General features: G+C 45.9%; 1 protein-coding gene across 2 annotated transcripts in view; it reads left to right on the plus strand.

Moving 5' to 3' along the window:
* Nucleotides 1–25,866, plus strand: part of PLXNA4 (plexin A4) — a 467,181-nt gene that overhangs the window by 426,302 nt on the left and 15,013 nt on the right. For both annotated transcript variants that reach the window (XM_072918513.1, XM_030289996.4), the window contains exons 25-30: nucleotides 4,537–4,696; nucleotides 13,532–13,635; nucleotides 16,507–16,606; nucleotides 18,333–18,523; nucleotides 21,044–21,213; nucleotides 24,687–24,899. In XM_072918513.1, the coding sequence (XP_072774614.1) occupies nucleotides 4,537–4,696; nucleotides 13,532–13,635; nucleotides 16,507–16,606; nucleotides 18,333–18,523; nucleotides 21,044–21,213; nucleotides 24,687–24,899 (938 nt within the window). The remainder of the gene's footprint in view (nucleotides 1–4,536; nucleotides 4,697–13,531; nucleotides 13,636–16,506; nucleotides 16,607–18,332; nucleotides 18,524–21,043; nucleotides 21,214–24,686; nucleotides 24,900–25,866) is intronic.

The following is a 25,866-nucleotide window of genomic DNA, read 5'->3' on the forward strand; positions in this document are numbered from 1 at the left end:
ATTAAAAATATGACTTTCCCACTAAACTGGCAGAGTGCTGCTTCTCTGCTGTTATGTGTGACCGTCTAAAATTTCAGAAGACTGATCACACATGGAGAAAATGAGCAGAAAAGAGAAAAAAATGCAGCCACAGAGTGATCACTTTCACCGAAGGAAATCCCCCCGATCCTTTTAGGCTTGATCTAAAGCAGCCAGCAAAGGGTAGTAATTATACATCAGGCTGAACAAAGCTCTCCTCTGCTGGCTTTGTGCTGTTTGATGATAATCAGCTCTCCCTCTTACATCTCAAGAGCAGACAAATATACCCCGATAGGAATCTCAGCAGATTTACAGAGATCAGCTCTGGTGAAGGAGATTAAGAAGGAGCAGAATATGAATAGGATTGTTCTCCATTTCTGTTTCTCTTTATTTCTATTTTGTCCTTCTTCTACCTTTCTTGAGCTGCCTGACATATTTTATTAAAACAATTGAGTAATGAAATAAAGCCAGAGCTGATTCCTTGGTTGTAATATGGGAATTCCAACAGAAAGATGGAGAGAGACTATTTACAGAGGCCTGGAGTGACAAGACAAGAGGGAATGACTTCAAACTGAAAGATAGTTGGTTTAGATTGGAAATTAGAAAAAAATTCTACCTTGTGAGGGAGATGAGGCCCTGGCACAGGGTGCCCAGAGAAGCTGTGGCTGCCCCATCCCTGGAAGTGTCCAAGGCCAGGTTTGGAGCAGCCTGGGATGGTGGAAGGTGTCCCTGACCATGGCAGGGGTGTGGAATTAGATCATCTTTCAGGCCTTTCCAACTCAAAGCATTCTACAATTAATTCTCAGAATGCTTTCTTATGCTTGGCATTTTTGGGGCCTTTCTCCTTTTTCTCCACCAAACCTCACTGTATGAAGTTGTCCAGCCTAAAACAGAGGCGAGAGAAGGATTTCTGTCCTGGGACAGGAACTGCAGAGATGTCCTGGTCTCGGAAAAAAACACACAAACTCAGAACCAGGGTCACCGTGGGAGTAATCACAAACTGTGCCTTTATTATTTAAATGCCACTAATGTGTAGTGGAAATCAGGGCTTAGCTGAGCCAAGCTTTGCATGTCTACAGACACTCAGAGACAGCTCATGGCTGGAAGAGCTGGCAGATAAAAAAAAAAAAAAAAAAAAAAACTACCCAAGGATAGAGTAAAAGGTCAATAAACACAAATCCAGAGAAACAAGATGTCCCAAGGCCACACAGAGTCAGTGGGAGAGCAGGGCTTGGAGATAACTTTTCCATGTGCTCCCACTCCCATTCCCATCCATGCTGACCCCATATCCTGATGGGACACAAACCTCAGTGAGTGACAGAACAGTGCTGGTGTCCTCTCAATGCCCAAATAGTCACAACCTTGAGTGAACCTGAAGCCCAAATGAAGGTGGTGAGCAATGGAGCAGGAGCACTGCATTTGGGAGATCCAACTTCCCTCAGAGTGACCAGTGCTGTAGGAGCACAAGACATCATGGGGTCTCTTCCCCACCAGCTGACATCAAAGATTGTCAACACTGGGATTTGTTTCTGGCTTGAGCATGGAGAAAAGTTTCATGTTCCACATGAGAACAGCTGGAAAACTCCACTGGAAAGATGATGTAAAGCCTGGGGAATATATGCCAAAGCCACTGTGCTCTGGGAATAGGGTTGGCATCCATAACTGGGGTTTGAATTCCCTAAAATGTTGGAGAGAGACCCTTGACAGTCGTAATGAACATAGAAGTGTTTAGGGGTTTTCAGGGGTCACCAACTGCCCCATCTGTGCTTGGAACACCAGAACAGCCCTTTAAAGGAGCCTTCCCTACTCCACTTCCAGCTGAGCTGGAAAAGAGGGAAGTCTTGGGGTCCAGCTGTCGAGGTGACCCCAATATTGTAAAAGTCCTTGTTTCCCAGCCTGTGCAGCCAAAGAAGGAATCTGAAATGCCTAGGATCAGCTTCTCAACGTTGTTTATTTTCTCTTATCTATAACATTCTTTCTCTGACCTGCTGAGCTCTGGCTAGCAAGGAGGCCATGGCATTCTGTCTGCCCTCTAGGGCAGTGTTCATATTGTATACCAAAAACTACGTGTACTATATTTACAATAATGTGCCAATACCCATCATCTATGTTAGACAGTGTGTCTCTACCTTAAACCAATAGAAAAGTGTCACCATCACACTAAGACATGGAGGACAAGGAGAAGGAGAAGGTCAGGACATGCCCAAAACCCTCCACTTTGTCCCCTTCAATCCCATTCTAAAAACCCCAAATTCTACTTTTTCACCCGGTGTTAATTCAAATATCACCCTACTCAAACCCTTGTGGCTTGTAATTCCTCATACAGAGTTGGCAACTTTTTCCATGGGCTAAAATGGAAGCCACAGGTGTTTTTGACTTCGTGCCAAGGTGTCCAAGCCTCCTGCCAAGGTCTGGAGACAGCCAGGGCAGCCAGAGGGATGTGCTGGACTCCCAGAGGGAAGCAAGGATTACTGTGGTCAGGGTGTGAATGAGTGTGGTTCACTCAAGCAGAGTTTTCCTGACACCTTGGCACCCTGTGAAATTCAAGGAAAACCCAGATCAAATAACCACGGTTGCTGCCTACTGGCCTGGGGGCACAGTCAGCACCTGCAGGAGATTTTGGGGTCTTCTGCACCACATGCTGGCCTGGCAGGACAGCTTAGATCATTTTGAACAACACCAAGTGCCTTCTGTGGGGAACTGACCCAAAATCCAGCTGTTTGTATCAGAGATTTATCCCACCACAGAGTTTGCCCTGACTGGCACCAACCCATTTTAGCTGAGCTCAGACCACAGAGAGAGAAACCTGAAGAGTAACTTCAAGAGTAACTTGGTCCCCAGAACCAGCTGTGACCCCAAAGAGCTGTCCCAGGCTGTCATCACTGCTCCATTTCCCTACAGGAATAATTTAGACTGGAAGATATCTTTAAGATCATTAAGTCCAACCATAAACTAAACACCAGTGCAGGCTCTCAGCAATCAGGTGGGATTTTCTGGATGCACCCAAGAAGTTTGCAGGGGAAGAAGTTTCTGTGGGCTGGGAATGGGCATAACCCAGGAGAGTTGCAGTGGGCAACACCAATTAATATCCTTCAACACTGGACTAATTTCCACAGTTTTGTGTACAATTCTGTGATCCTTTGAGATGAAAGATGCCCCAGAACTGTAAATCTGTGCTGTTATTATGACCTGAATTGATGCTTTTTCAATATTTCTGAAAGTGACATACAAATAATAGCATTATGATCTAATCAATATCTCCTATTTACATCTCCCCTTTCATCCAGCAAGATCACAGAGCTCTTTGTAAGCAATATCTTCACAAGTCCCTCTTGGCTGAGCACAACATCACCAAAGGGAGTCTGGTGAGGCAGTGTGTAATTAGGCTGACAGGATTTCACCCCATTTTTGAGCTCCCTCTGCATTTTAGGAGGTGAAGATGGAAAGTGATGGACAGTCCAGCAACTCTTGCATGCTGCAGAAGGGAATTTAAGTCAAATTAAAATTTGTCTAAGGCATCAAAACCAGCATATCTGTACTTGTAAAAGTTCCACAGGAACATTTAATGACCATGTACAACCTGGAGCATCACTGAACACCCCTTTTAAGTGCAAAGGTGTGCTGAGTTTATAAAATTTTATAGACTTCACACTTGTGCAACCAGAAATGAGCAGAATGAACAACATAAACACAGCCAAGGGTTAGCAGGGATATTGCTGTTAAATACTCCGTGTTTAGGGTATCCCCCCCCACACCACATGCTTTGCATTTACTCCTGGACAGAGCAGAGAAAATTAAATTTTCCTTCTGAGAAAAGAGAGGCCTCTCCAGTTGGGTTGATTTTCTTCTTCTGCATGTGAAAGCAAAGGTTGTTGATGTGGGTTTGTGTTTAATTTCTTAAGAAGCCCTGCATTTCAGATTAATAGCATTCTTTTGAGAAGGGTCTGCTCAGTTCCATGGCTGTGCAGATGGACAAATGCAAAGCTTTTCACTGGGATTATCAAAACCAGGTGGCAAGGCAAGGAGGACACTCTGAATTAGGTCACCTTGACATCTCAATGAACATTTTTTACTGAAAGCACCAGAATCTCAGCTGGTATTCATGGGTTTTCTGTTGTTAAGAAGGAAATTGAAATTCTTTAGTGTGAGGGTGGGCAGGCCCTGGCACAGGGTGCCCAGAGAAGCTGTGGCTGCCCCTGGATCCTGAGAAGTGCCCAAGGCCAGGTTGGATGGGGCTTGGAGCAGCCTGGGATAGTGGAAGATGTCCCCGCCCATGGCAGGGGGTGGAATGAGGTGATCATTGAGGCCCCTTCCAACCCAAACCTTTCTGTGACTCCATAGTTAAATACAATGAAGACACCCCCGGGTGAAAACACATCTCTATGCCCATGTGAAGGTGGGATCACCCTTGGTACCCATTTTTTGCACCCTAGACCCCTCTTGTAGGATGCAGACCCCACAAGGAGGGGCAGCCAGGGGTTCCAGTGCCCTGTGAAATGTGTGGTGCCTCTCCCTCAGGTGCTGAGCTGTGTGAACCCCGACAACATGAACAGCCCTGAGATCCCGGTGAAGATCCTCAACTGCGACACCATCACCCAGGTCAAGGAGAAGATCCTCGATGCCATCTTCAAGAACGTGCCCTGCTCCCACCGGCCCAAAGCTGCTGACATGGACCTGGGTAGGAGATTGCTCCTGGCCAGGGGGGGAGAGGGGAGCTGGGGGATGGACAGGCTCCATCCAAACACTCTGCTGGGGCAGGGACCCCTCTCCACACCCCCTGCAAGGCAGAGAAGTCACAGTGACAGGGCAGAGATGACATTTTGGTGATGTTTATGCTCCTGGCTTAGGAAATCTTTGGCCTTAAAAAGAGCACTGCTGTGCTTTTTTGCCCACAGAATTCATCCTGGACGAAGGTCTGTGTTACAGAATTTCAGAGAGAGAGAGAGGGCATGATTTATGTCTGGAGCGAGAATTGAGCTACCCCTCAGACCAGGCCCCTGGTAAGTGGCCTTGGTGGGGCCTGGAAGCCTTTGGTGCAGTGAGAATTCAGTTGTGGTGCAGTTAGAAATTATGTTAAGGTAACTACAAAGTAATGAGCTATCAGAGTGTGAATTAGGGTAGAGCTTCAGAGTGAGCATTGAGCTACCCCTCAGACCAGGCCCTGATAAGCGGCCTTGGTGGGGCCTGGAAGCCTTTGGTGCAGTGAGAATTTAGTTGTGGTGCAGTTAGAAATTATGTTAAGGTAACTACAAAGTAATGAGCTATCCAAGTGTGAATTAGAATAGAGCTGCAGTGTGAAAAGCCTGATCACCTTAAGGCAAAGGTAAACAATGTTAGCTTGCCAATCAGAGTGCCTTTGTAAACTGTAAAATATATGGAAGTGTATAAAAACTGCCATCTCCTCACTAATAAAGGGGAGAACGCTGCATTAATCATATCAGTTGGATGTGCATTCTGTCCTGTCCAACTTTCCCGATTTATGAGGTCCCTGGCTTTGGGTCTGGAAAAAGCAGGAGTGGGACTGTTCTTGCTCTCTTGCCAAAGACCCCTGGAAAAAGGATAGCTGGAGTGAGGATGATGGGAGGAGTGGGTGTCTAAATTTGGAGTCTACAGTCAGGAGTGGTACCACACCTGGAGAGTATGAAAAAATGTAGAAAAATCTGGAGGATGTGAAAAATTGTAGAAAAATCTGCTCAGGCCATTGCTGAGGTGTCTGGTGGAGGGCTGGGGACTCCATTGTGGCTGAATCTGCCAGAATTTGCTCTCAGTGACCTTCAGTGAAAGAGACTGTGCTGGAAAATGATGGAGTCTATAAAACCAGCTGAGCTGTAGAGGAACCAAAAGGAGAAGGAATGGACCGAGGCCAAGAAACGATTCACAGCAATAATGAAGGCAGGAATGACAGGTCAGGGATTGAAGTTAAGTGTCTGAGTGTGTGTATGTGTAGGGGAAGGAGGAGTTCCTGACAGAAATTGCCCATCAAAGGCAGCTAGAATAACGAAAGAAGCTGCCAAAACCAGCAGCAGTAAAGAACAGATCACGTAGATCATCCAGAAAGGAGCCACGATGGCTCTGGAGCTGCTGTGAGTCGGCAGGGGAGTGCTGAGAGGTGGGGTGGGCATGAGGGAAAGCAGGGCAGGGTGCCAGGGCACAGCACACCAGAAGAATTGAGTTCACAGCCCCATCTCCTGGCCCGTTTGGTGCCCCATGTTGGCCACAGGGACCAATTCCTGCAGATCTCAGAGTGGTGTGACTGGGAATTGTTCCTTCTGCTGTGAAGAGGAAGGATGTGTCCATAACAAGATGCAGGAATTTAACCTGCATATTGTAAACCCGGGGATTAACTGGATTCCACTGCAGTTCTGGGAACCAGAAGTGTGTGTGTACAGGGTCCCAGCTGGGGTCTGACAATTCTCCATCCAGAAATGCTGCTGTTTTAAGAAATATTGACCTCTTCAAGACCAGACTGGGCAGGGCTTGAAGCAACCTGCTCTGGTGGAAGCTGTCCATAGAAAGGCTTGGAACTTTCAGATCCCTTCCCATCCAACCCAGTCTATGATTCCATGTCCTCCTAAGTGGTGCTGAGGAGCAGAAAGTTCCAGAATGTTGGTATGAGCATGTGCTCCCTTCAGAGAACCAGCTTGGCCACAGTGACAACAGACTGGCTAATGGGCAGCTCTGGCCAGGAGCACTGATGAGGCAGCTGTGGGGGAAAAAACAATTAAAATATAAATAAAACCTCCTTACCTAGTAGAAAATAGCAGCAATGCAGATAAAAAGGTGGGAGAAGGGTGAAATAGGAACAAGAGGGTCCACACACCCAGCCACAGCTCCATCCCGGCTTTTCCACAAGGAAATGATGCTTGTTGGCACCTGGCATCCTTCAGGGACACTGAAGGCAGCAAGGGGAGCACAGCAAGCACTGCTGGCCCTCAGGAACCATCACAGAGCTCTCAGGATCAGCCTGCCCTGAGCTCAGGGCTGGAGCAGAGCAGATGGCTGCAATCTGGCCTTGAAACCCGTGGCTTTCCAACAGCAGCATCATTTCCTGCTCCCCATCACCGTTTTCTGGGCTTTCTGTCCACGCTCAGGTCAGGTTGCTCACATGGCAGAAAGCAAACAAGCTAATGAGTTGTTTTGAGCTGTTAAATGCAGGGTAGCTGCAGGCAGAGGGACTCGTGTGTGTGGCAAATGTCACAACGTTTGGCAGTTGCCCAGGCAACTCCTGGAGGGGGTTGTCAGCTGAAAGCCTTTATTTTGGACACCCTGAGGTTAAGTTTTAGTCCAAACCCCCAAATTGCAGCCCTCTGAGTAAAGACTTCTTTCCACGGTGGTGATTTTTGTTATTATCATTTTTAAAAGATCTCTCCCACACATTAAACACCCCATCTTTGGGAAAACATTCAGGTGTGAGGGTCACAAAACAGGAATTGTGGCTTCATGCTGAGGTGTTTGCTCTTCCCTGGGTTCTGGATGCTTTTTTGGAAGGGAGTGCTGAGGTCAGAGGTGGAAGGAGGGAGCTGCTGCTTGGCTTTCTCTCAGTGATGCTGTCTCAGGTTCATTGTGGACCGAGTCAGGTGAGATTTCACTGCCTCACCAGCCCTGCAGTGCTGGGATGGGGGGTTCATTTCAACTGGAAACATTTAAACTGGATCTAACTTTTTTTATATATAAGGTAAGAGAGAGAGATTGCATTTATCTTTCCTGAAGACAGGCTGGGAGAGCTGGGGGTGCCCAGCCTGGAGAAGAGGAGACTCCATAGAGACTTTAGAGCAACTTCCAGAGCCTAAAGGGGCTCCAAGAGAGCTGGAGAGGGACTTTGGGCAAGGGCCTGAGATGTCAGGACATGGGAAAATGGTTTAATACTAAAAGAAAGGGAGTTTTAGATTAGATTTTAAGAAAGAAATTCTTTACTCTGAAGATGATGAGGCCCTGCCACAGGGTGCCCAGAGAAGCTGTGGCTGTCCCTGAATCCCTGGAAGTGTCCAAGGCCAAGTTGGACAGGTTTTGGAGCAGCCTGGGATAGTGGAAGGTGTCCCTACCCATGTCAAACACTGGCTGGTCTTCAAGATCCCTTCCAAACCAGTCTGTGATTCCATAATTCACTCCATACAGGATAAAATATTTCTCTGTCGTTTTTCAGCTCCATGTTCTGAGATAAACTTTTATTCCCACCCCTTCCTCCACCCCAGAAACAGAGCTGAGTTTCTCCTCTCTTCCTAGACCTGGATCAGATGGAAGGCACGAGGAAGGTGTAACATTTTCTATAGGATTTGAGGTGCAGGGTGACATCTCCCCATCTTCCCTGTCCTCACAGAATCACTCCCTAGCCAGGCATTGCTGCAGCTCAAAGGAGTACCTCATTGTCAAAGGCCCCTGGAATTTCCTTTTTTCCCCAGTTAAGTTGAACAGAAAGGTTATTCCTTAAAAAAAAAAAAAAAAAGAAAAAAAAAAAAGAAAAGAAGAAGCAAAGAAGTAATTCCTGCATGCAATAAAAAGATACACTATCTGCTGAATGAAATATAAAGGCTTCACAGCAGCTGTCTCCTGAGTTTGCATTTACCACCGCTCCTGATTGGAAGGCTTGATAAAGTTAATGGGATTTTTACCTCCCTCCCCCTCTCCTCCCTCTCTCTGGAAGGTGGAAGTGTAACAAATTGGATTGGAGTGTGTCTGTCCTTTGTGCTGGCTCAGAGGAGCACTCAGATCCGAGCAGAGAGGGGTCAGGGTGCTGCCAGCGAGGACAGAGCTGACAGGGCTCACTTAATGCTGTGAAGATGGATGGCAGGGTCACCTTTTCCCATCCCATTTCCTTGCAGGTCTGTTTGTGACCCCCTGAGCTCATGGAGAAGGGGAGCAGCGAGGCCAGGAAGAGTTGGGGACAGCTGGGGGTCCTGTCCCTGTCATTGCTCAGGTGCTCAGTGACGTACCAGAGGTGAAGTGGTGTGTCTTTGGGTAGTGAAATCAGGCTCCAAAACTGAAACTGGGGACTCTAAGCCTGCCCTGAAGCTTTTCCTCCTTGTCTTGTGCAGTCAGGCTGGCCCTGACTCTTCCTCACACAGCCCTGCAGGATGGTCAGGGAAAGGGTTCAGGAATCCCCTGAGTCTCTGCAAAAAAGGCTTGAGGAAACATCTCAGGATGTCCTTGGATCCGAGGGAAATCTGCTCTGAGCACCTTGTCCAGCCCTGGAATACAGATAAAGCCCAGAATGAGGAAAGCTGTGCTCACCCTCAATTCAGAGCCCAGTGCAACACCAAGAACCTGTGCATCCCTCCCAAAACACGAGTGTGTGTCCCTCCAAAGGTGAGCCAGGGCAGGAAAGGAGCACAGGAACATGCAGAGCCATGAAGGAGGTGTCAGAATCTGTGGTATTGATGATTCCGAGATTGTAGAAAGTCTCTGCCTTTCAGCCCCATTGCCAAAGAAGAAGCCATAATTCATCTGTGTTGTTTTCAAAGTTGTTTATTCTGTTTATCTCTAACATGTTCTGCTGCCCTGCCGCAGCTCTGTCCTGCAGGGCAGCGTGTGGGGCTCTGCCCTCAGTGGGATGTTACAAACATTAAATACCACAAACTACCTGTGCTGGATTTACAATAACGTGCCAATATCTGTCACCTACGTTGGACAGTGTGTCCCCAGCCTAAACCAACAGAAAAATGCCAACACCACAGTGAAACATGGAGGGCATGAAGAAGGAGAAAAAGGACAAGACACACCCAATTTCCTCCATCTTGTCCCCTTTGGACCCCTAATCTAGAATCCTAAAATTTTACTTTTGCACCCGTGCCACACTTAATTATTCCTTATATCAAACACTCAGAGCTGGTAATTCATCCTGTAAGATTGAAAACTCTTTTCCATGGACAGAGATCACAGACAGTGTCTCTGGGGGCTCTGTCCAGGGGGTTCCTGACCCCTGCCAGGGTCCCAGACCTTCCAGGGCAGCCTGAGGGAAGCCCTGGATTCCCACAGGAGGGAGGTCAGAGTGACCCTGTCCCCATGCCCCCGTGAGGAGGGCACACAAGAAACACTCTGTGACAGCAGAACTGGCATTGGCCTTGAGTGAGGCACTTTCTAGGAGAACCATTTCCCATCCCAGCCCAAACTTCAGCATTTTTTGCTCTTCTGAGCCGTGTCTGGGACCAGTTAGATGGCAGGGATCTGTTCCAGGTGGGAATGAGCAGAGAGCATCATCCTCTGACTCCACAAGGGTGATGTAGGTGCAGTGATTTTTATTAGTTTATTGTATTTATTTGCTTTGTTTGTATTTGGTCTATGGTAGTTGTGGTACACTCAATGGTCCTTAGTTTAGGTGTTGATAAGGTTGCTTTTGAAATGAGTTTTGTTGTTTGATTCAATTTTTTTAGGGGTATTATGTTTTTAAAAGACTTGTTTTCTAAGACCTTAGATGGTGTTACAGGCCATAGCATGAGGTGTAGGGTAGGTCTCGAATTATTTAGTGGTGGTTTTTATTATTATGAGTACACAGTGTTTGCTTTGTTGTGTTTGGGGTAGTGTGATGCATTTAATTTGTCAGAATTTTCTGTACTTATATTTGGACTTTTTATAGGAGTTTCATTTGTTTGGCTTGTTTGATGGTAGTCTCACAATTATGAGAAATATTGTTTATGGTTATGCTTATTCTTTGGTCTTGTGCTTACTTATAGGTGGTACCTGTACCACCTGTGAGTAATCTGCTGAAAGTTTTCATCTTTAATATTTGTTTTTCACAATAGTGTGCACAATTCTCTAGTAGCTAGAAGCTTTACACCCTTTCCATACAAAACCACCACAGCAGGTGAGGACCTGAGGAGCTGAAGGGCAGTTCAGGATCAGTGCTCAGCCAACACAACCTCTGCTCACCCTGAGTATCTCCAGCCAAAGTAACACCCAGCAATAAACACAGTTGCTGACCTCTTGCTGCTAATTTAAATGAATAATAAAGGCAAGTGCAGCTTTACCCATTGCATTTTAATTATGTGATAAGAAAAGTGCTGAAACCAAAAGAAATTTGCAACGGTCCTTGCATTTTTATATTGGGAAAAACAAGCAAGGGTGGCAGGTGAAGTCTCCATATCCAAGAGTTCATTTTAATTAACTCCTGCAAATGAATGGAAGTTTTGCTGTGACTCTGGCTAAGCTGTATTTGGTTGGGTCACTGTGACTGAAATGTGACAGCCAAGAGGAGAGCTTTGAATGGTCCAGCTTGATGAAGGCACAGGAAGAATTTCTCTCCTTTTGGTCACATTTATGTTTTCCTTGCTTGAGGCAAGTTGTGAGTCCTCTGTAGGGAAAGCTGTAGCAATTCTCCTCAAGACTCCAAGACCTCAGAAGTCTTTTCTAACCTTAATGATTCTGTCATTTTATGGAGTGTTCTTCAAGATTTGAGCAAAAAATGGCACACTGGGAAATGTGGGGTGCTCCAGTGCTGCAGGTATTCATCATTCTAGGGCAGAGGCTGGAGAAGTGGCAGAAGCAGGAGCCCTTCTGCACACAGGTGCTGAAAACTTGTCAAATTTACATCCTCCATGGAGCAGAAGTTGGATCTGTCCCTGGATTTCCCCCCCAGTTGTGCCTCTGCTCTTGTTGCCTAATAGCAAAAGAGAAAAGCTCTTGCAATGGTGTTAAAATACTAAAATAAAAAGCAGAACTTTATCTGGAAGCTTCCAGGAGTCCCAGTGATCATGGGTACACCTGGTATTGCCTTTTTACAAGTTTCATAAGTTTATCAAATTATCATATCTAACAAACATTGGTTTATAAATTAGTTAACATAAATTAGAAATTGGTTAACATAAATTAGAAGAGCAGTTGGTTACAGAATTCTCCCCCTGGATTCTACCCCAGTGAAGTTGATCCAGGGCTTCTTTGACCTATTTCTTCTTGTGTCTTCTCAGATTCTGACTAGAAAACAAAATGTTCTTTTTGTAGATCCTCTTCTTGAAAATAAGACTAAATAGTATTGCAGAAATGTGTTAGAAGCTTAGCTTATTATTTTAAAATCTAAGAGAAAGGGCAGGAAAAATCCTAGGAGCTATGTAACTATGGAGTAGTAGTCTACAGAGCTACAAACAGATGAAAAATATATAAAAAGCAAAAATGTGTGGACATCACTATGCCTGTACCCAAGGGTTTCCTGGTGCCCATCAGTGGATTTGAGATGCTAAAGCATTTTGGGAGCACCAATGGGCATGAGCTGAGCCCAGCACAGGTTCTGTGCCCAGCCAGACTCTGCTGTGCCCAGAGCAGCCCTCTCTGGGCTGGGTCCTGGCAGGGACACGGATCTCAGGCACTGCTGAAGGCTCTGTCTGTGCTGCCAAAGGAGAGAGGACCAGGATTTCTGTCCCTGGAACAATGTCCCATGGGGAAGGCAAACACAGGCAAGGGCAGGCTGGTCTTGGGAAGAGCCGTGTTGGAGCATGAGCAGAGCTGTGAGTAAATTAAGAGTTAAGCACTGTGAATAATCAGGGTGCAGAGGTGATGAGTGATGTGCCCACACAGGTGTGGATTCTGGGCACAGGGAGTGCCAGGGCTCTGTCCCTGTGATGCCATTTGATTTTTCTTTTTTTTTTTTTTTTTCTATGTTCCCTGTATTATTCACTCATCGCTCCCCACAGCTCCTGAAAGGTGCCTGTGTCCAGCTGGGCTCGGGCTCTGTCTCCAGGCAGCACTGACAGAACCAGAGCACACAGCCTCACGCTGTGCCCAGGGAAATTCAGGTGGGATAGCAGGAAAAAGCTTTTCCAGAAAGGTGATAAAGTTCTGGGATGGCTGCCCGGGGAGGTGGTGGAGTCACCAGCCCTGGGTGTGTTTGAAAAGCCTGGATGTGGCACTGGGTGAGGTGAGCTGCTGGGGCTGGGCTGGACTCAATGCTCTTGAAGGTCTATCTCAACCCAGTAATTCTGTGAATTCTATAAATTCACACATCTATTCGTAGCTCTGTAGCCTATTGTATTAGTGGCTAGTTTTCCCAGTCATTTTCCATGGCCTTTCCCTAGGCAGAAAGACAAAATAAATTCCAGACTTCCAAGCCTCAAAAGATGCAGGATCTCAATGTTATCTTGGTTATTCCTGGGAACCAAGGCTGAGAACAACTCTTTGAGTTACATTCCCATGGACAAAGCACAGCCAGTGCCAAGGAGAGCTCCAGAGAAGGGGTTTGGCCTGGGGGTGAACTGCATCACCACTTGTCCTCCTAATTGGTGCTTTTTATCAATTATGCTAATTGTTCAATTATTATAATTTTATCAATTATGCTAATTTCCTAAAACCTATAAAATCATACTAACCCCTGGGAGGGTTATACTTTTGTGGACATTTTTCCACAACCGCCCCGGAAGGCCTTCAAATAAAGATCCACTCTTAAAATATAAAATTTTATATAAAATATATAGATTTTATATTTAATTTTATATAAAATTTTATAACTAAATATTGCTAAAATTGTCTCAAGTTTCATTTCCAGGTTGGGGAAAAGGCAACACCTGTCTCATTTATTCATTTCTCCTTGCAGAGTGGCGGCAGGCGAGCGGGGCGAGGATGATCCTTCAGGATGAAGACATCACCACCAAGATAGAGAATGACTGGAAGAGACTCAACACGCTGGCACACTACCAGGTATCTGTGGGAGAGGGTGGGTAGGAGTTAGGTCTTCTTTGTGGCAAAACAAAAAGCAAAATATTATTTTCTTGCCCAGGGAATGGTGTAATGTTTTGTCTATTCGAGCCAGGTCTCATAAGCTCTCATAGACAAACATCATACCCTCGATAGCTCAGCTACCTCAGGTGGCATAACAGTAGCAGGATGGCTCTTGTGATAGTGTTGGAAACAAAAAAGTTTTAATAAAAGGCAAAATAAATAAGGTCTTTAAAGATAAAAACCGAGCCAGGGCAAGAGGTTCTTGCTCCTGCTAAAAAACTTCACAAAAGAGATTTACTTATTTTGTTCTTTTCTTTTCTAGTGAATTGCTTAGGCAGGACTTTTTAGCTTCTATGCAATGATCCATCCTTAAGTGTGAGGTGAAGTCCCCAAGGTCCTATGAGGTGCCTTTTAACCAAATTGAGAAGAGAAACTTCTGGGCTTTTGTCCTTTATAAGGAGACAAAGGGTGACTTGTTTACTCTGTCAACAAAGGGCATATTCCTACAGCGGTGGAATCAGTACTCTTGGAAGTGTTCAAAAATTTGTGGATGTGGCACTTGGGGATGTGGGTTAGTGATGGCTTTAGCAGTGCTGGGTGAACAGTTGGGCTTGATGATCTTAAAGGTCTTTTCCAACCTTAATAATGCTGTGATTTTTAATTATGCTAAAATGCAGAGGTAAAGAATGGTTGAGTGGGCAGTAACTGGGAAGAACCCCCATGCTGAGCACATCCCTCCTGTCCTTGTCCCAGTTATCCTGACCAATGCTAGAGAAGAAGCCAAGGGTAGAAAATAAATCTTCTTTCCCTCTCAAAGGACAGCCTTGGAGAGTGGAGGTGGTGAAGAGGAGAGGAGGACAGCATGAGTTAACATTTCTCATCTAAACAAATGAAAGGTCCTCCATGCCCCTTTTTCCAATGTATCTACAGCCTTTTAATGCCAGCAGAGTTCAGGAGGGTGGAAGAGAGAAAAATGGAAAGAGGGAGGCTTGGTGACTGGAAAAGGGAGGTGGAAAACAGCATGGCTGGAGACCATGGAGCAGTGGAGTTGTTATTACAAGAATCTTTTCTTTTTGATCCTTAACCTGGTCCAGGTGACCTGCTCTGCTTCCCTTCTTCCCTGCGTGACCTGGAAATTCATAATAGAGGGTTAGAGATGTCTGAAAATTCTGACACAAGTGGTAGATTTAATGAAAAAAGTGAAGTTTTGGTCAAAGTCTTCTTGAAAAAAACCACCCATAAAAAAAGACCTCATTAAATTTAATCCAATGCTGACGATTTTGTCATTTCCTCCATCACACCTCAGCACCCTCTGTTTCATAACAAGATTATTTTCTCTTGTCACTTAAGAGCTGAGCTGAGGCAGCAGGCAATAATTTGAAAAGGAAACAAAACTTTTCCTTCAGATTGACTGAAGCATTGCTGGCTGATTTTGATTTTTATTTTTTTTTTCCCCAGACAGAGCAAGGACGTTTCCTGCTTTTTTTCATCAACAAACCAGGCATAATTTTCTTCCCTCTCTGTGCTTTTTCCATGGTTTTTTTTGCTTCAGGCAATGAGCTCCCAGCTGTATGATGAGCTGGGCCAGGTCCTCAGGAAACATCATTTTCCTGCCTGTCCTGAAGGCTGACACGGATCATGCTGGGACAGACACTGAGATTGCCTTTGCCTCAGTTTCCCCATCTGTGGTGTGGGGCTAAAACTACAAAGAGCCAATAATTGCCTTCCGTGATAGCTGAGGGGCTATTTAATTAGCCTCTGCAGTGCTTTGAAGATGAAAGTGCTAATTATTATTATTATTATTACACAGACAAGAGTTAGATGTCGTTAGAAGGGATTTTTTTTACCCATCTCCTCTTTATGATGTCTTATTTATCACAGATGTTCCTGATATGGCTCTTTTGAGCCGTGCCTTGTTAACATTTCTGATCTTATTTATCACAGATGTTCCTGATATGGCTCTTTTGAGCCGTGCCTTGTTAACATTTCTGATGTGGGACACACATGATGGGCCTTGTAGAAATGGAAAGTCTGGCTCCTTCAAAAAAGTCCTGTGGTCCCTCCAAACATTGTACCACGACATCCTGGACATCAGCCACTCCCAACCTGCTGCTTTTCCACACCCTAGACCCTCTGACAACACAAAGAGAAAGAAGTTGTGGCTGTCCCTTCAACCCAGCAGTGCTTTTGTCACAGGGGAGGGTGAGAGGCTGACAGGATTATAGTGGAAAATTGTAGACAGGAATTTTTGAACTGGGCACCCATATATTGCCTGCAATCCAGGAGGAAGGAATAGAACATTTCACATTGGTTTTATCATCCTAATGGGACAGCCAAGCCTGTTTGAAGATGATTTTGTTATTCTCATGCTCCTGCTCTGCCTAAGAGCTTCCCTGGGATGAACCTATTGTCAGATTTGCTGAGGTTAATGCAAAAACCACCCCTGAAAGTGTTTGAAAGACCTCTGGATGTGGCCCTTAGGGACATGGCTTAGTGGTGAACACAGTGGGGGTGAGTTAATGGTTGAACTCCATGATCCTAAAGGCCTTTTCCAACCTAAATGACTCGGTGACTCACATTGTCGTCACTGGCCTTTGAATCAGGGCCTGGATGGAGCAGAATCTGTTTGTCCCCAGCTGTCCCTTTGTCCAAGCACAGGATTCTGGATGTGTAACAGAAGATTTTGTCCCTGTTTATTACTAGACCAACTCAACGAAGAAAGAAATCAAAGCTTTGAGGGCAAACCGTGCCCTGCCTACAAAGACACTGATTTGCAGCTCATGCTGCCCTGGGCATGGTCCTCAGCCACTTTGCAGAAGTTTATTGACCCAGTCCTTTTCTTTAATGCAGGTCCCAGATGGATCTGTGGTAGCTTTGGTCTCCAAGCAAGTCACTGCCTACAATGCAGTCAACAACTCCACGGTGTCCCGGACGTCAGCCAGCAAGTATGGTAAGGGTTTGTGTGCTGGGATGGACTGGGAGAGCACTGGGAAGAGATCCCAAATGTCACAGTGGTCACCAGACCCTAAGCACCTCAGGGAGACTGATGGGCAGATGATTAGTTGGTGAAATGAGACAGGAGGGGAGGATTTAGCCATCTAAAAACTCTGGCATCTCATTCAAACTGTTGATCCAAGTGGTTGGGTTGCTCTTGAGAAGTTCTTCTTTCATTAATGAGAGGAAGAGTTTGTGTAATTAACTGCCTCCCTCTTAGATCACCAAATGCCACTCTTAGAGTTTGAGGTCTTTATCAGCAGATCTCAAAGCAGTGGGCTGCTGTTCCCACTGTCCCCATGAGGCAGCTGAGAGTGACACAGCTGTGGAAGGGACACCAGGTGGGAACTCCTCTGCAGGGCCAAACAGGGACCTCCTGAGCGTCACCCACCCCCTCCACACCTTCCTCCCTGCACTAGAACTGCATCCAGTCCGTGCCTCACTAAGGTGATGCTGGACAGCAAAGCAAAACATCCCTGATGCACAACCAGAGTGTGGCAAACCCCCCTCCAACATGAATGCTGCTGTCATATCACTTTATTCATATTTTTAATTTATGGAAGCATCTCCAATCCTCCTTACTCTCTTTATCTTAAGGGAAAGTGCAGTTACTCAATGTCCAGAGGTGCCCCCTTCCACTTTCTCCAAGGACATAAATGATCCATGAGGCCTTATTAATATTCATCCTCTTTGCCATGTTGTTGCAATTACTGAAAGACACAGTGACCTTTGGAAAGGAAGACTTGAGGGGGGTTAATTTCTGTTGGATTTCTTTAATTCTTTTGCCATTTGATTTTTTAGGAGGGGGGAATAGGGAAGGAGGCAGGGGGAGGAGAAGATGTGGTGGGTCAAAAAGTGATTGTTAATTGCAATTAAGAAAACAGCATCCAGAGAGAAAAAGGATATTCCATCTGATAATTAATATGTAGAGATTGGTAATGCATTAATGAGGCTGATTCAGATCTTGCTACAGAAAGGTGCAACACTTCTGATAATTATGGTTGGAAAAGGCAACATTGCTGGAAGGTCAGGGAGAGGGGAATGCCTTGTGCTGTCACTCAGAGGCAAAGAGAGGTAAAATTTGGAGGCTAAAAGAATTCTTGGAGAGGAAATTTGTGGATGTCCACCTGGGGGTCTGGCTGATTTCTGTCAAAACACAATTTTGGAGCAGGGAGTAAGGACGATGGCTGGGCAGGAATTGTTTGTTTGCTTTGATGCCAAGGGAGGGAGGGAAGGCAGCTCCTTCTAAATCTGGGGATGAGGAGCTACATAAGAGATCACATTAGAGACATCAACATTTTTATGTTAAGCAGCATGGTATGGCATGGATAAAATATGGGAAAACCAGTCCCATAAGAAACTGGTTACCAAAAGGAACCTGTGCTACCCCCTGAACCGGCCCTGGGAAGTTTCTGATACTGACAGTGCCACTTGCCAGGGAACATGATAAGAGGTAAAGGTTATTGACAGCTGGAAATCAGTGTTTGAACCTCACTGAATTTAGTAGTGTAGACATTGACATCATACCTGGCTCGGTCACTTCGCTTGCCCTTGCTGAGCCAACCACGCAGACAACGCTTTGAAAAATGCATTTGGTGGCGCGTCACCAGCAGAATTCCTGAAAACCCCAATCCCAAGAGCTGCTGAGACACAAGGGGACCCCTGGTTCTGTGTCTCTGCAGAAAACATGATCCGCTACACGGGCAGCCCCGACAGCCTCCGCTCGCGCACCCCCATGATCACCCCTGACCTGGAGAGCGGCGTCAAGATGTGGCACCTGGTCAAGAACCATGAGCATGGAGACCAGAAAGAGGGTGACCGAGGCAGCAAGATGGTTTCTGAGATCTACCTGACCAGGTTACTGGCCACCAAGGTACGTGGTGAGGGCGGGGGACAGCGGGGTTTGAGAGTGCGGTGGAATTTCTTGCCGGCAAGAAATGAGAGGCCACTCAAAGGATGCCAGAGTTGGGTAAAAAGAGAAGACCAGAAGGAAAATAGAGCAAAGGGAGAGTTCTGAGCATGGGGGAGAGGAGCTTGAGCTTTGAAAGCAGAGTCAAAAAGAGACAGTGGAAAAGCAAGGAGGAGATTGGTGGAAAAAGCACAGCAGGAGGTGCTGGAGTTGTTGATTACACTGGTTTGTAATTTGTACCAAAATTGAGTTAGTGAAGAGCCAGGGCGGGTGCTCAGAGCAGGTTCCAAAGATGTGTCAGGCCTCGCAGTCTGAAATGGCTCCTATACCACAAAATCCTGAGTTTTGTGGTACAAATCCTCCTCCACATTTTCTCTGAGCCAATAAAAGACTCTGTGCTGATGACTTGGAGAGGGTTACATTGACCTTACAGTGAGACATGAAAACTCAGCATGCACAGAGAGAAAATACAGATTAAATCAAGTGGAGGCAGAGCAGGAACATCCTGACCTGAGTCTCCAAACACATCCATAACTTTTTCATTTTTTGTCAGGGTATTAATAGGCACAAACACAATTCTATGCATTCACGCAAATGCTGCCTGAGTTTGCCCATCAGACACATTTCCATCACTAGTTTAAGTCCTACTTTTCAAATTTACCTGCTCATTTGTTCCTCAGCTCATTTTGCCTCTGATGTCTGGCTCTCCCTGCAGCCTCACTCAGGCTGGCTGAGCTGCAGAGGATTTGGAGGAAAGGCAGCTTTGTCTTTAGCCCCTGGTCCATGCCCCATTCCCTGGCATCAGGAGGCTTTTATGGATCACACAACGTGTGAAAAATGTTGAAAAAGGAAAGTCTTGCTCCCCAGGGCTCAGGCACCAGCTGGTGTAGACCAGCAAGCATTGGACTGCTGCTGATTTATGTTGTCTGGGGATGCAGCCCCTAACCCACCACTGAGCTGCTTTTGCTTTCTGTTCTGGGTCACAAACTCAGCACTTGGGTTGGTTTTTTTTTTTTGTTGGTTTGTTCTTGTGGGTTTGTTTTTTTTTTTTTTGTGGTTTTGTTGGGCGTTTTGTTTCTTTGTTTGTTTTTTGGGTTATTTTGTGGAGTTGACAGGAAAGCAGCTGCAAAACCTTCTCAGAAACAGAAGGAGTTAGCAAGGTTGGGGTTTTATTGTTTCCCCTCTTGGGCCAAGCAATTTTCTTTTCTCATTGTGACTGTTTAAGGGAGGGAAAGAGAGAGCAGTTGCTGTAATACAATCCCCAGGAATACTTTGTTAAACTGACAATAATTTTTATTCTGGTAAATCCCTGACCTCTGATACCCAAGAGCCTCTTCCCTAAAAGCCTCAGAGGTGTTTGTGGCGTTTGTGGGGGTGAGCATGTAGAGAACTAATTCCCTGCAGGAACTGAACCTGAGGGCAGCTCTTCCATGTCAGACCAAGAGGATTTCCCCTCCGGAGCCCTTTCTGAGTCAGACAGGTGCTGCAGGGCTTTGTTCACCCCACAGGAGTTCACACAAACAAAAGGTGCCTCTCTTTTGCTTCCTCAAGAATAAATCAAGTGGTGAATCAGCCAGAGACACCAGCTTTCTAATTAAGTGTTTGTTAGCTGTAGGTAAACTTGAGCCACTCTGGTGGAACCTGAGGTTTTATTTCTAGAAGGGAGACATTTCTTCCCTAGGTCTTTGGAGAAAGGGCAGAGTTTTATCTTGCAGGAAAGGAATTTTTTCATATCAGGGAATGCTTGTTGGCGATTCAGTTGATTTTTGGTTATTTTAGCAGCTGTTTGTCCACGTATAAATGCCTGTGAAGCTCTGGTGACAGAGGAAACGTGCCCTGCCTGGTTCCATCCCCAAACCCAGCCTAGAACTCCTCAGCTATTCCCTTCTCCAAGCCTGGTGACCCTCAGATATTCCAGCTCTTCTCCCTGCTAAAAGTCTACTGTCCTCAAAGAGTGACTCTCCAAGCCCTGGTTCTGGGATTCTCCTAGCAGTAAGGAATAAAAGATGAGGAGGCCTCTTTGGAATGAAGTTGGTGTTATTTAGGACACTGGTCACACATTACCCACCCACCTCTCCAGGTTCTCTTCTCCCTTTTTTGTCTCCATGACACTTTCTGCTGTGCTCTACAGCCTTCTACAGACTTCACTTCCCAGTTTAAAAGAGGACTGGGTGAAAGCCAGCCTGGAAAATGGCTGGGTTTTGTCTCATGGATGCACTAAAGCATTGAGGATGGGATGCAGAGAGAGGAATCTGTGTGGAAATGAGGTGTAATGGTTCTTGTGATGATAAACATTCCTGTTTAAAAACATTTGTCTTGAAATTCCAGGTCGTGTCACATTTAACTATTGGATGGCCCCCACTTTTCAATCACACCTCTGTTTATCCACAGACATGCCCTGTTTTCAGTGGGGCACCAAAATTCAACATCCTCTGCCCACTTGTTACCTCATATTCTTCCTTTCTTCCTTCCTTCTCCCACCAGGGCACCCTCCAGAAATTCGTGGATGACCTCTTTGAGACCATCTTCAGCACTGCCCACCGTGGCAGTGCCCTCCCCCTGGCCATCAAGTACATGTTTGATTTCCTGGATGAGCAGGCAGACAAGCACAACATCCACGACCCCCACGTGCGGCACACCTGGAAGAGCAACTGGTGAGTGAGTGACACGGCCCAGTACAGCCCAGCACGGCTACTGGGCTGGAAGGAGAGTAAAGGGAAGTGTGTTTGGGATCTGGCTGCTGGGGGAGCTGAGGACCCTGGTGTGGGGCTCAAAGGATGAGGCTCAGTCTTGCCAAGTCAACAGAGAAGTCAGAAGATCCCAAAATGCAAAGGATTAGCACTTTTGCTGAACAAGTCCCAGTTTGCCCTGTATTATGTGCAGATGGCAGGATTTGTCAGGGATTTGATGAGGAAAAATGAAGTTTTTTAATTGCTGCAGTGCCCAGGATCACATAGGAACATCTAGGGAGGAATGGGAGAGGATTCAACACCACTGGCTTCGTCTGCACTGGGTGTTTTAATTCCCAGTTCTATTTGTTTGCCCACACAGAGGTATCTCAGGCCAGCTGAGAATTTTAAGGTATTTGAGACATCCTCAGAGGATGTGGAGCCCCCACAGGAGATTTGTACCCTCCTGGGTGGGAGCTGGAGGCCAGGAGAGCATCTCCAATGGTACAAAGTATTTCTAGAGTCTGGAGCTGGATGTGAGTCTTCTTTGGACTGAGTAACAAAGTGTGACATCAGTGGCAAAGTGTGACATCAGCCCCCTGCTCCAGCTCCTCATCCCTGCAATGGGACAGCAGGAAAAGCCAGGATCATTGGAGAAAAACCTCCTTTCTGCTGAGTCTCCTCATCAGAAAGAGCTCCCTGGGGAATGACTCCCTCCCCTTCTCCTGTGCAAACACAGGGACTATAAAAGGAGCAGCAGAGGAGAGCCGTGGGGCTCCCAGCTCATGCATTTTTTCCTTTTCCCAGCCATGCAGTTGGCAGATCGTCACAGCGCCGGTGACATAAAAAAAGAAACCCCATGCACCAAAGAGGCTTTCAACTAATGAAACATTAGCATATTATTAACATTATCTGCGGCACTAATCTAAGGCTGATTGCAGCCACTCAGCCTAAATGAGCAGGAGGTTTATTTAAGGGGGGAGGGGGGAAGGCAGAGTGTGTGTGTTTGTGGGAAAAGGGGCAGTGTGAAGAAATCTGCTCAATCAGATCAAATTAACTCAAAGTCACATCACAGGGCTTCATTATTCCCAGCCAGGGACATTGTCCCCTATCCCCTCTCCACACCCAGGCACACAAACACACACTCTGCTCCTCACCATGGCTGTGTGTGCCATCCAAACACCTGCACAAGGACTTCTGCAAGGTTCACTCATCCACCTCATCCCCAGAGTGATGATTCTCCATTCCCAGCCGAAATTCCCACTACTCCATTGTGTCTCATTGCCATTTTTTATTTATTCTTCCCCGAGGCCCTGGGACAGGCTGTCCAGAAAAGTTGTGGCTGTCCCATCCCTGGACTGTTCTAGTTCAGGTTGGATGGGGCTTGGAGCAACCTGGGATATGGAAGGTGTCCCTACACCAAGGGTGTAGAACTGGATAATCTTTAAGGTCTCTTCCCACCCAAAGCACTCTATAACTTGGTGTTTTCCAGCATCTCCCTCTTCTCCTGAGCTTGGCTGACTGGATTCCCTATGTGGGGCTTTCCTTACATTTGTTCTGTGATTTTGGTGCTCAGGAGAACACACAGAGGTTTAGGAAAACACGGTGTCAACCCTCTGTCAGGAAGGTTGTTACCCAAAATCAGGCTTGGAGACGAGTTTTTTAGAGTTGTGAATGCAATGAGCAAATGGGAGGAACTGGGGAGTTTATCCTGAATATCAGGAGAATTTGCTAAACTGAAAGTACAGAGAGTGAAGGCAGACTTAGCAATCTGCCTGAGAGAGAGACAGGGGCTGGGCTCTGTGCTCAGTGACACATCCCAGCTCCTGGGCCATGAGCACTGCAGTGCATCTGCCCTGACAAAAGGCTCGAGGCAAAGGCTGGAGGTATCTCATACAAAGTACCTCAGGGCATCTCATACAAATGAGCTGCTCTTTGGAGAAAAAGGGGGAAAAGAGCTTTGGATTGCAACTGGAATAGCATTTCCTTGGTTAGGGCAGATATATTTTCATATCAAAGGCTGTGATACTTGTTTCCCAGTTCCTTTTTTTTTCCTTTCCTTGAGGCAACGGGGCTTTCCCTGTCATGTAGCAACTGCTTCCTGCTCAGGGTACTGGGATCATGTGAAGGCTTGGGCTGGAGCAGTGGAGAGTGACAAGACATGATGTTCTACAGGGTGTGCCATGAGCATTCCCAGTCTCCACCTGGGAGCTCTACCTACCTCTATTCCTGTGAGATTGCTGTGAGGGCTAAAAAGCCAAGTCCCTCAATGACAAATCCCAGAATGACTTGGGTTGGAAGGGACCTTAAACTCATCCAGTGCCACCCCCTGCTATGTCAGGGACACCTTCCACTCTCCCAAGTTGCTGCAAGCCCTGTCTAAGCTGTTTTTGGATATTTCCAGGGATCCAGGGGTAGCCACAACTTCTCTGGGCAGCCTGTTCCAGCACTTTATAACCCATACCATAATAATTTTTGAGGTTTCAATGCCTGTCTTCATCTGACGGAGCAACCAACAGGGTCAACTTTCCATTGCAACTTAACACAGAGAGATTCAGAGCGTTTGTCATCACCTAAATTTTACTCCCATTAATTTATGGGCACCTTCAATGTGAAAAATGCCAATGACTTGTTTTTAGAATTTTTAAAAGTTTGATAATAATGAAATGGTTATAAAAATAGTAATACAAGTAGAGTAATAAAAATTTAGGGTTAGGATAATTACAAAACAATAAAAAGCAAAGAATTACAGGTATCCAGATATTTTTGGACACTGAGATGCCAAAACCATGTTCTGTGAACAAAGGAATAACCCTTAAAAACCATACACTGTTGCATATTCATACATACTTCATGGTTATGCATACATTCTATTTAAAACAAGAACCTCTGTCTGGTATATGTCAGCTCCTTCTTTTAATCCCCATGGCATCTTTGAGCCTGAGCAAGGCCTGAAGAAATTAGCTTCTTCTGATAAGAAAACCATAAATTCCCCTTCTCTGGAAGATTTAGGTGTTCTGTGACTGTTATCTCAAAGCAAGTATGCCATTTCTTTAAAAAAAAAAACAAACATATACATAGTTTGCAATTTAACATTGTGGTATAACCTAGAATTCTATTTAACACACTGCTTAAGAGAATTAATACAGCATAGCTTTCTAACATTACACATATAATATTCATTTTAATATTTGAGAAAAGCCAATCATAAAATATGCATTTTTCACATTCCACAAGATTGTATTGACTCAAAACATCTGCCAAGTAAGGATTACAGGGACGAAAGGTGACGTTTCTACCGTCCCTAGACTTTTAGGGAGGAATTCATTGCGTAGCAAAGTTTATCCCAAAACCTTCATATCCACAGCACGATTTTTGATCCCCACCCGCCATCTGCTGCTGTGATGTCTCCTGTGAGCTGTGCCCTGACTGTGTCCCCTCTGCCACCCCTCCTGCAGCCTCCCCTTGCGGTTCTGGGTTAACATGATCAAGAACCCACAGTTCGTCTTCGACATCCACAAAAACAGCATCACGGACGCCTGCCTGTCCGTGGTGGCTCAGACCTTCATGGACTCCTGTTCCACCTCCGAGCACCGGCTGGGCAAAGACTCCCCCTCCAACAAGCTCCTCTACGCCAAGGACATCCCCAGCTACAAGAACTGGGTGGAAAGGTGAGTTTCAGCTATGGAATTATGTCAATTGTTTATCTTCTTTTTCAGCCTGGGTCAGGGTCAGGATTAAATGCGAGCATTTCGTATTTGAACTCAGATGTTTATTAATTCTTATTTATGTTACAGTCTCACAAACCCTGAGTTTCACAGTACTTTAATAAGCTACAAAATGGCCTCGTATCTATCTCTGCAAGGCCTTTTAAGGATAAACTGTCCAATTAAGAAATGACACCTAAATTATTTTCACTTTTAGCGCAATAAGTAATCACCCGTGTCCTGCAATGCAAACTTTTCTGTCCAATTGCAAAATACCACCCAAACCCATGGAGAAGGAGGTGAAGAAGAAGGACCAGTCACTGCCTCAAAACCTCCATTTTGCTTTATAAATATGACTGTATTCTACAACTTCAAGCTCTAGGTTTTCCCCCATGTGATATTACGCTTCTATTCAAACTCCACCACCCACAATCCCAGTTCTGTCGTTCAATTTTGGAAGCTTCTCCACAGCCTCAGGTCAGTGCAGTGTTCTCCTGGGGGTCAGTGCCTGGCAGCACAGAAAGTCTGGAATTCTCAGCAGCCAGGGTTCCACCAGAATGACATAAAGTGACACAACCAGGCTCTGCTTTGTGGGTGGAGGTAGGAGGCAGCATCACTGTTGCTTTTGGAAACTGCCCCCAGGGCTTTTTTGTCTTTCACTTTTGCTAAGTGGAAATCTCCATGTTAGCCTTTTATTCCCTCAGTGCCTTGCAGCAGAGATGGAAACTCAGTTAATGGTGGGAGTTGAAGGTGTTTGCCATCATTGTTTCCTTTGAGGAGAAACTCTTGAGAAGTGGCAGGGGGAAGAAGGAAGGGGAGGTGATGTGTGTGAGCCCTGGGAAGCATACAGGCTTCAGAGTCTTTCCACACAGGCCTGAAGTGGTTTGCTGCTCTCAGCATTGCTGTGACAGTCCCCACACTGCCCAGATCC

Source organism: Taeniopygia guttata, chromosome 1A (genome assembly GCF_048771995.1).
Source record: "Taeniopygia guttata chromosome 1A, bTaeGut7.mat, whole genome shotgun sequence".
In the NCBI taxonomy this organism is placed as follows: domain Eukaryota; kingdom Metazoa; phylum Chordata; class Aves; order Passeriformes; family Estrildidae; genus Taeniopygia; species Taeniopygia guttata.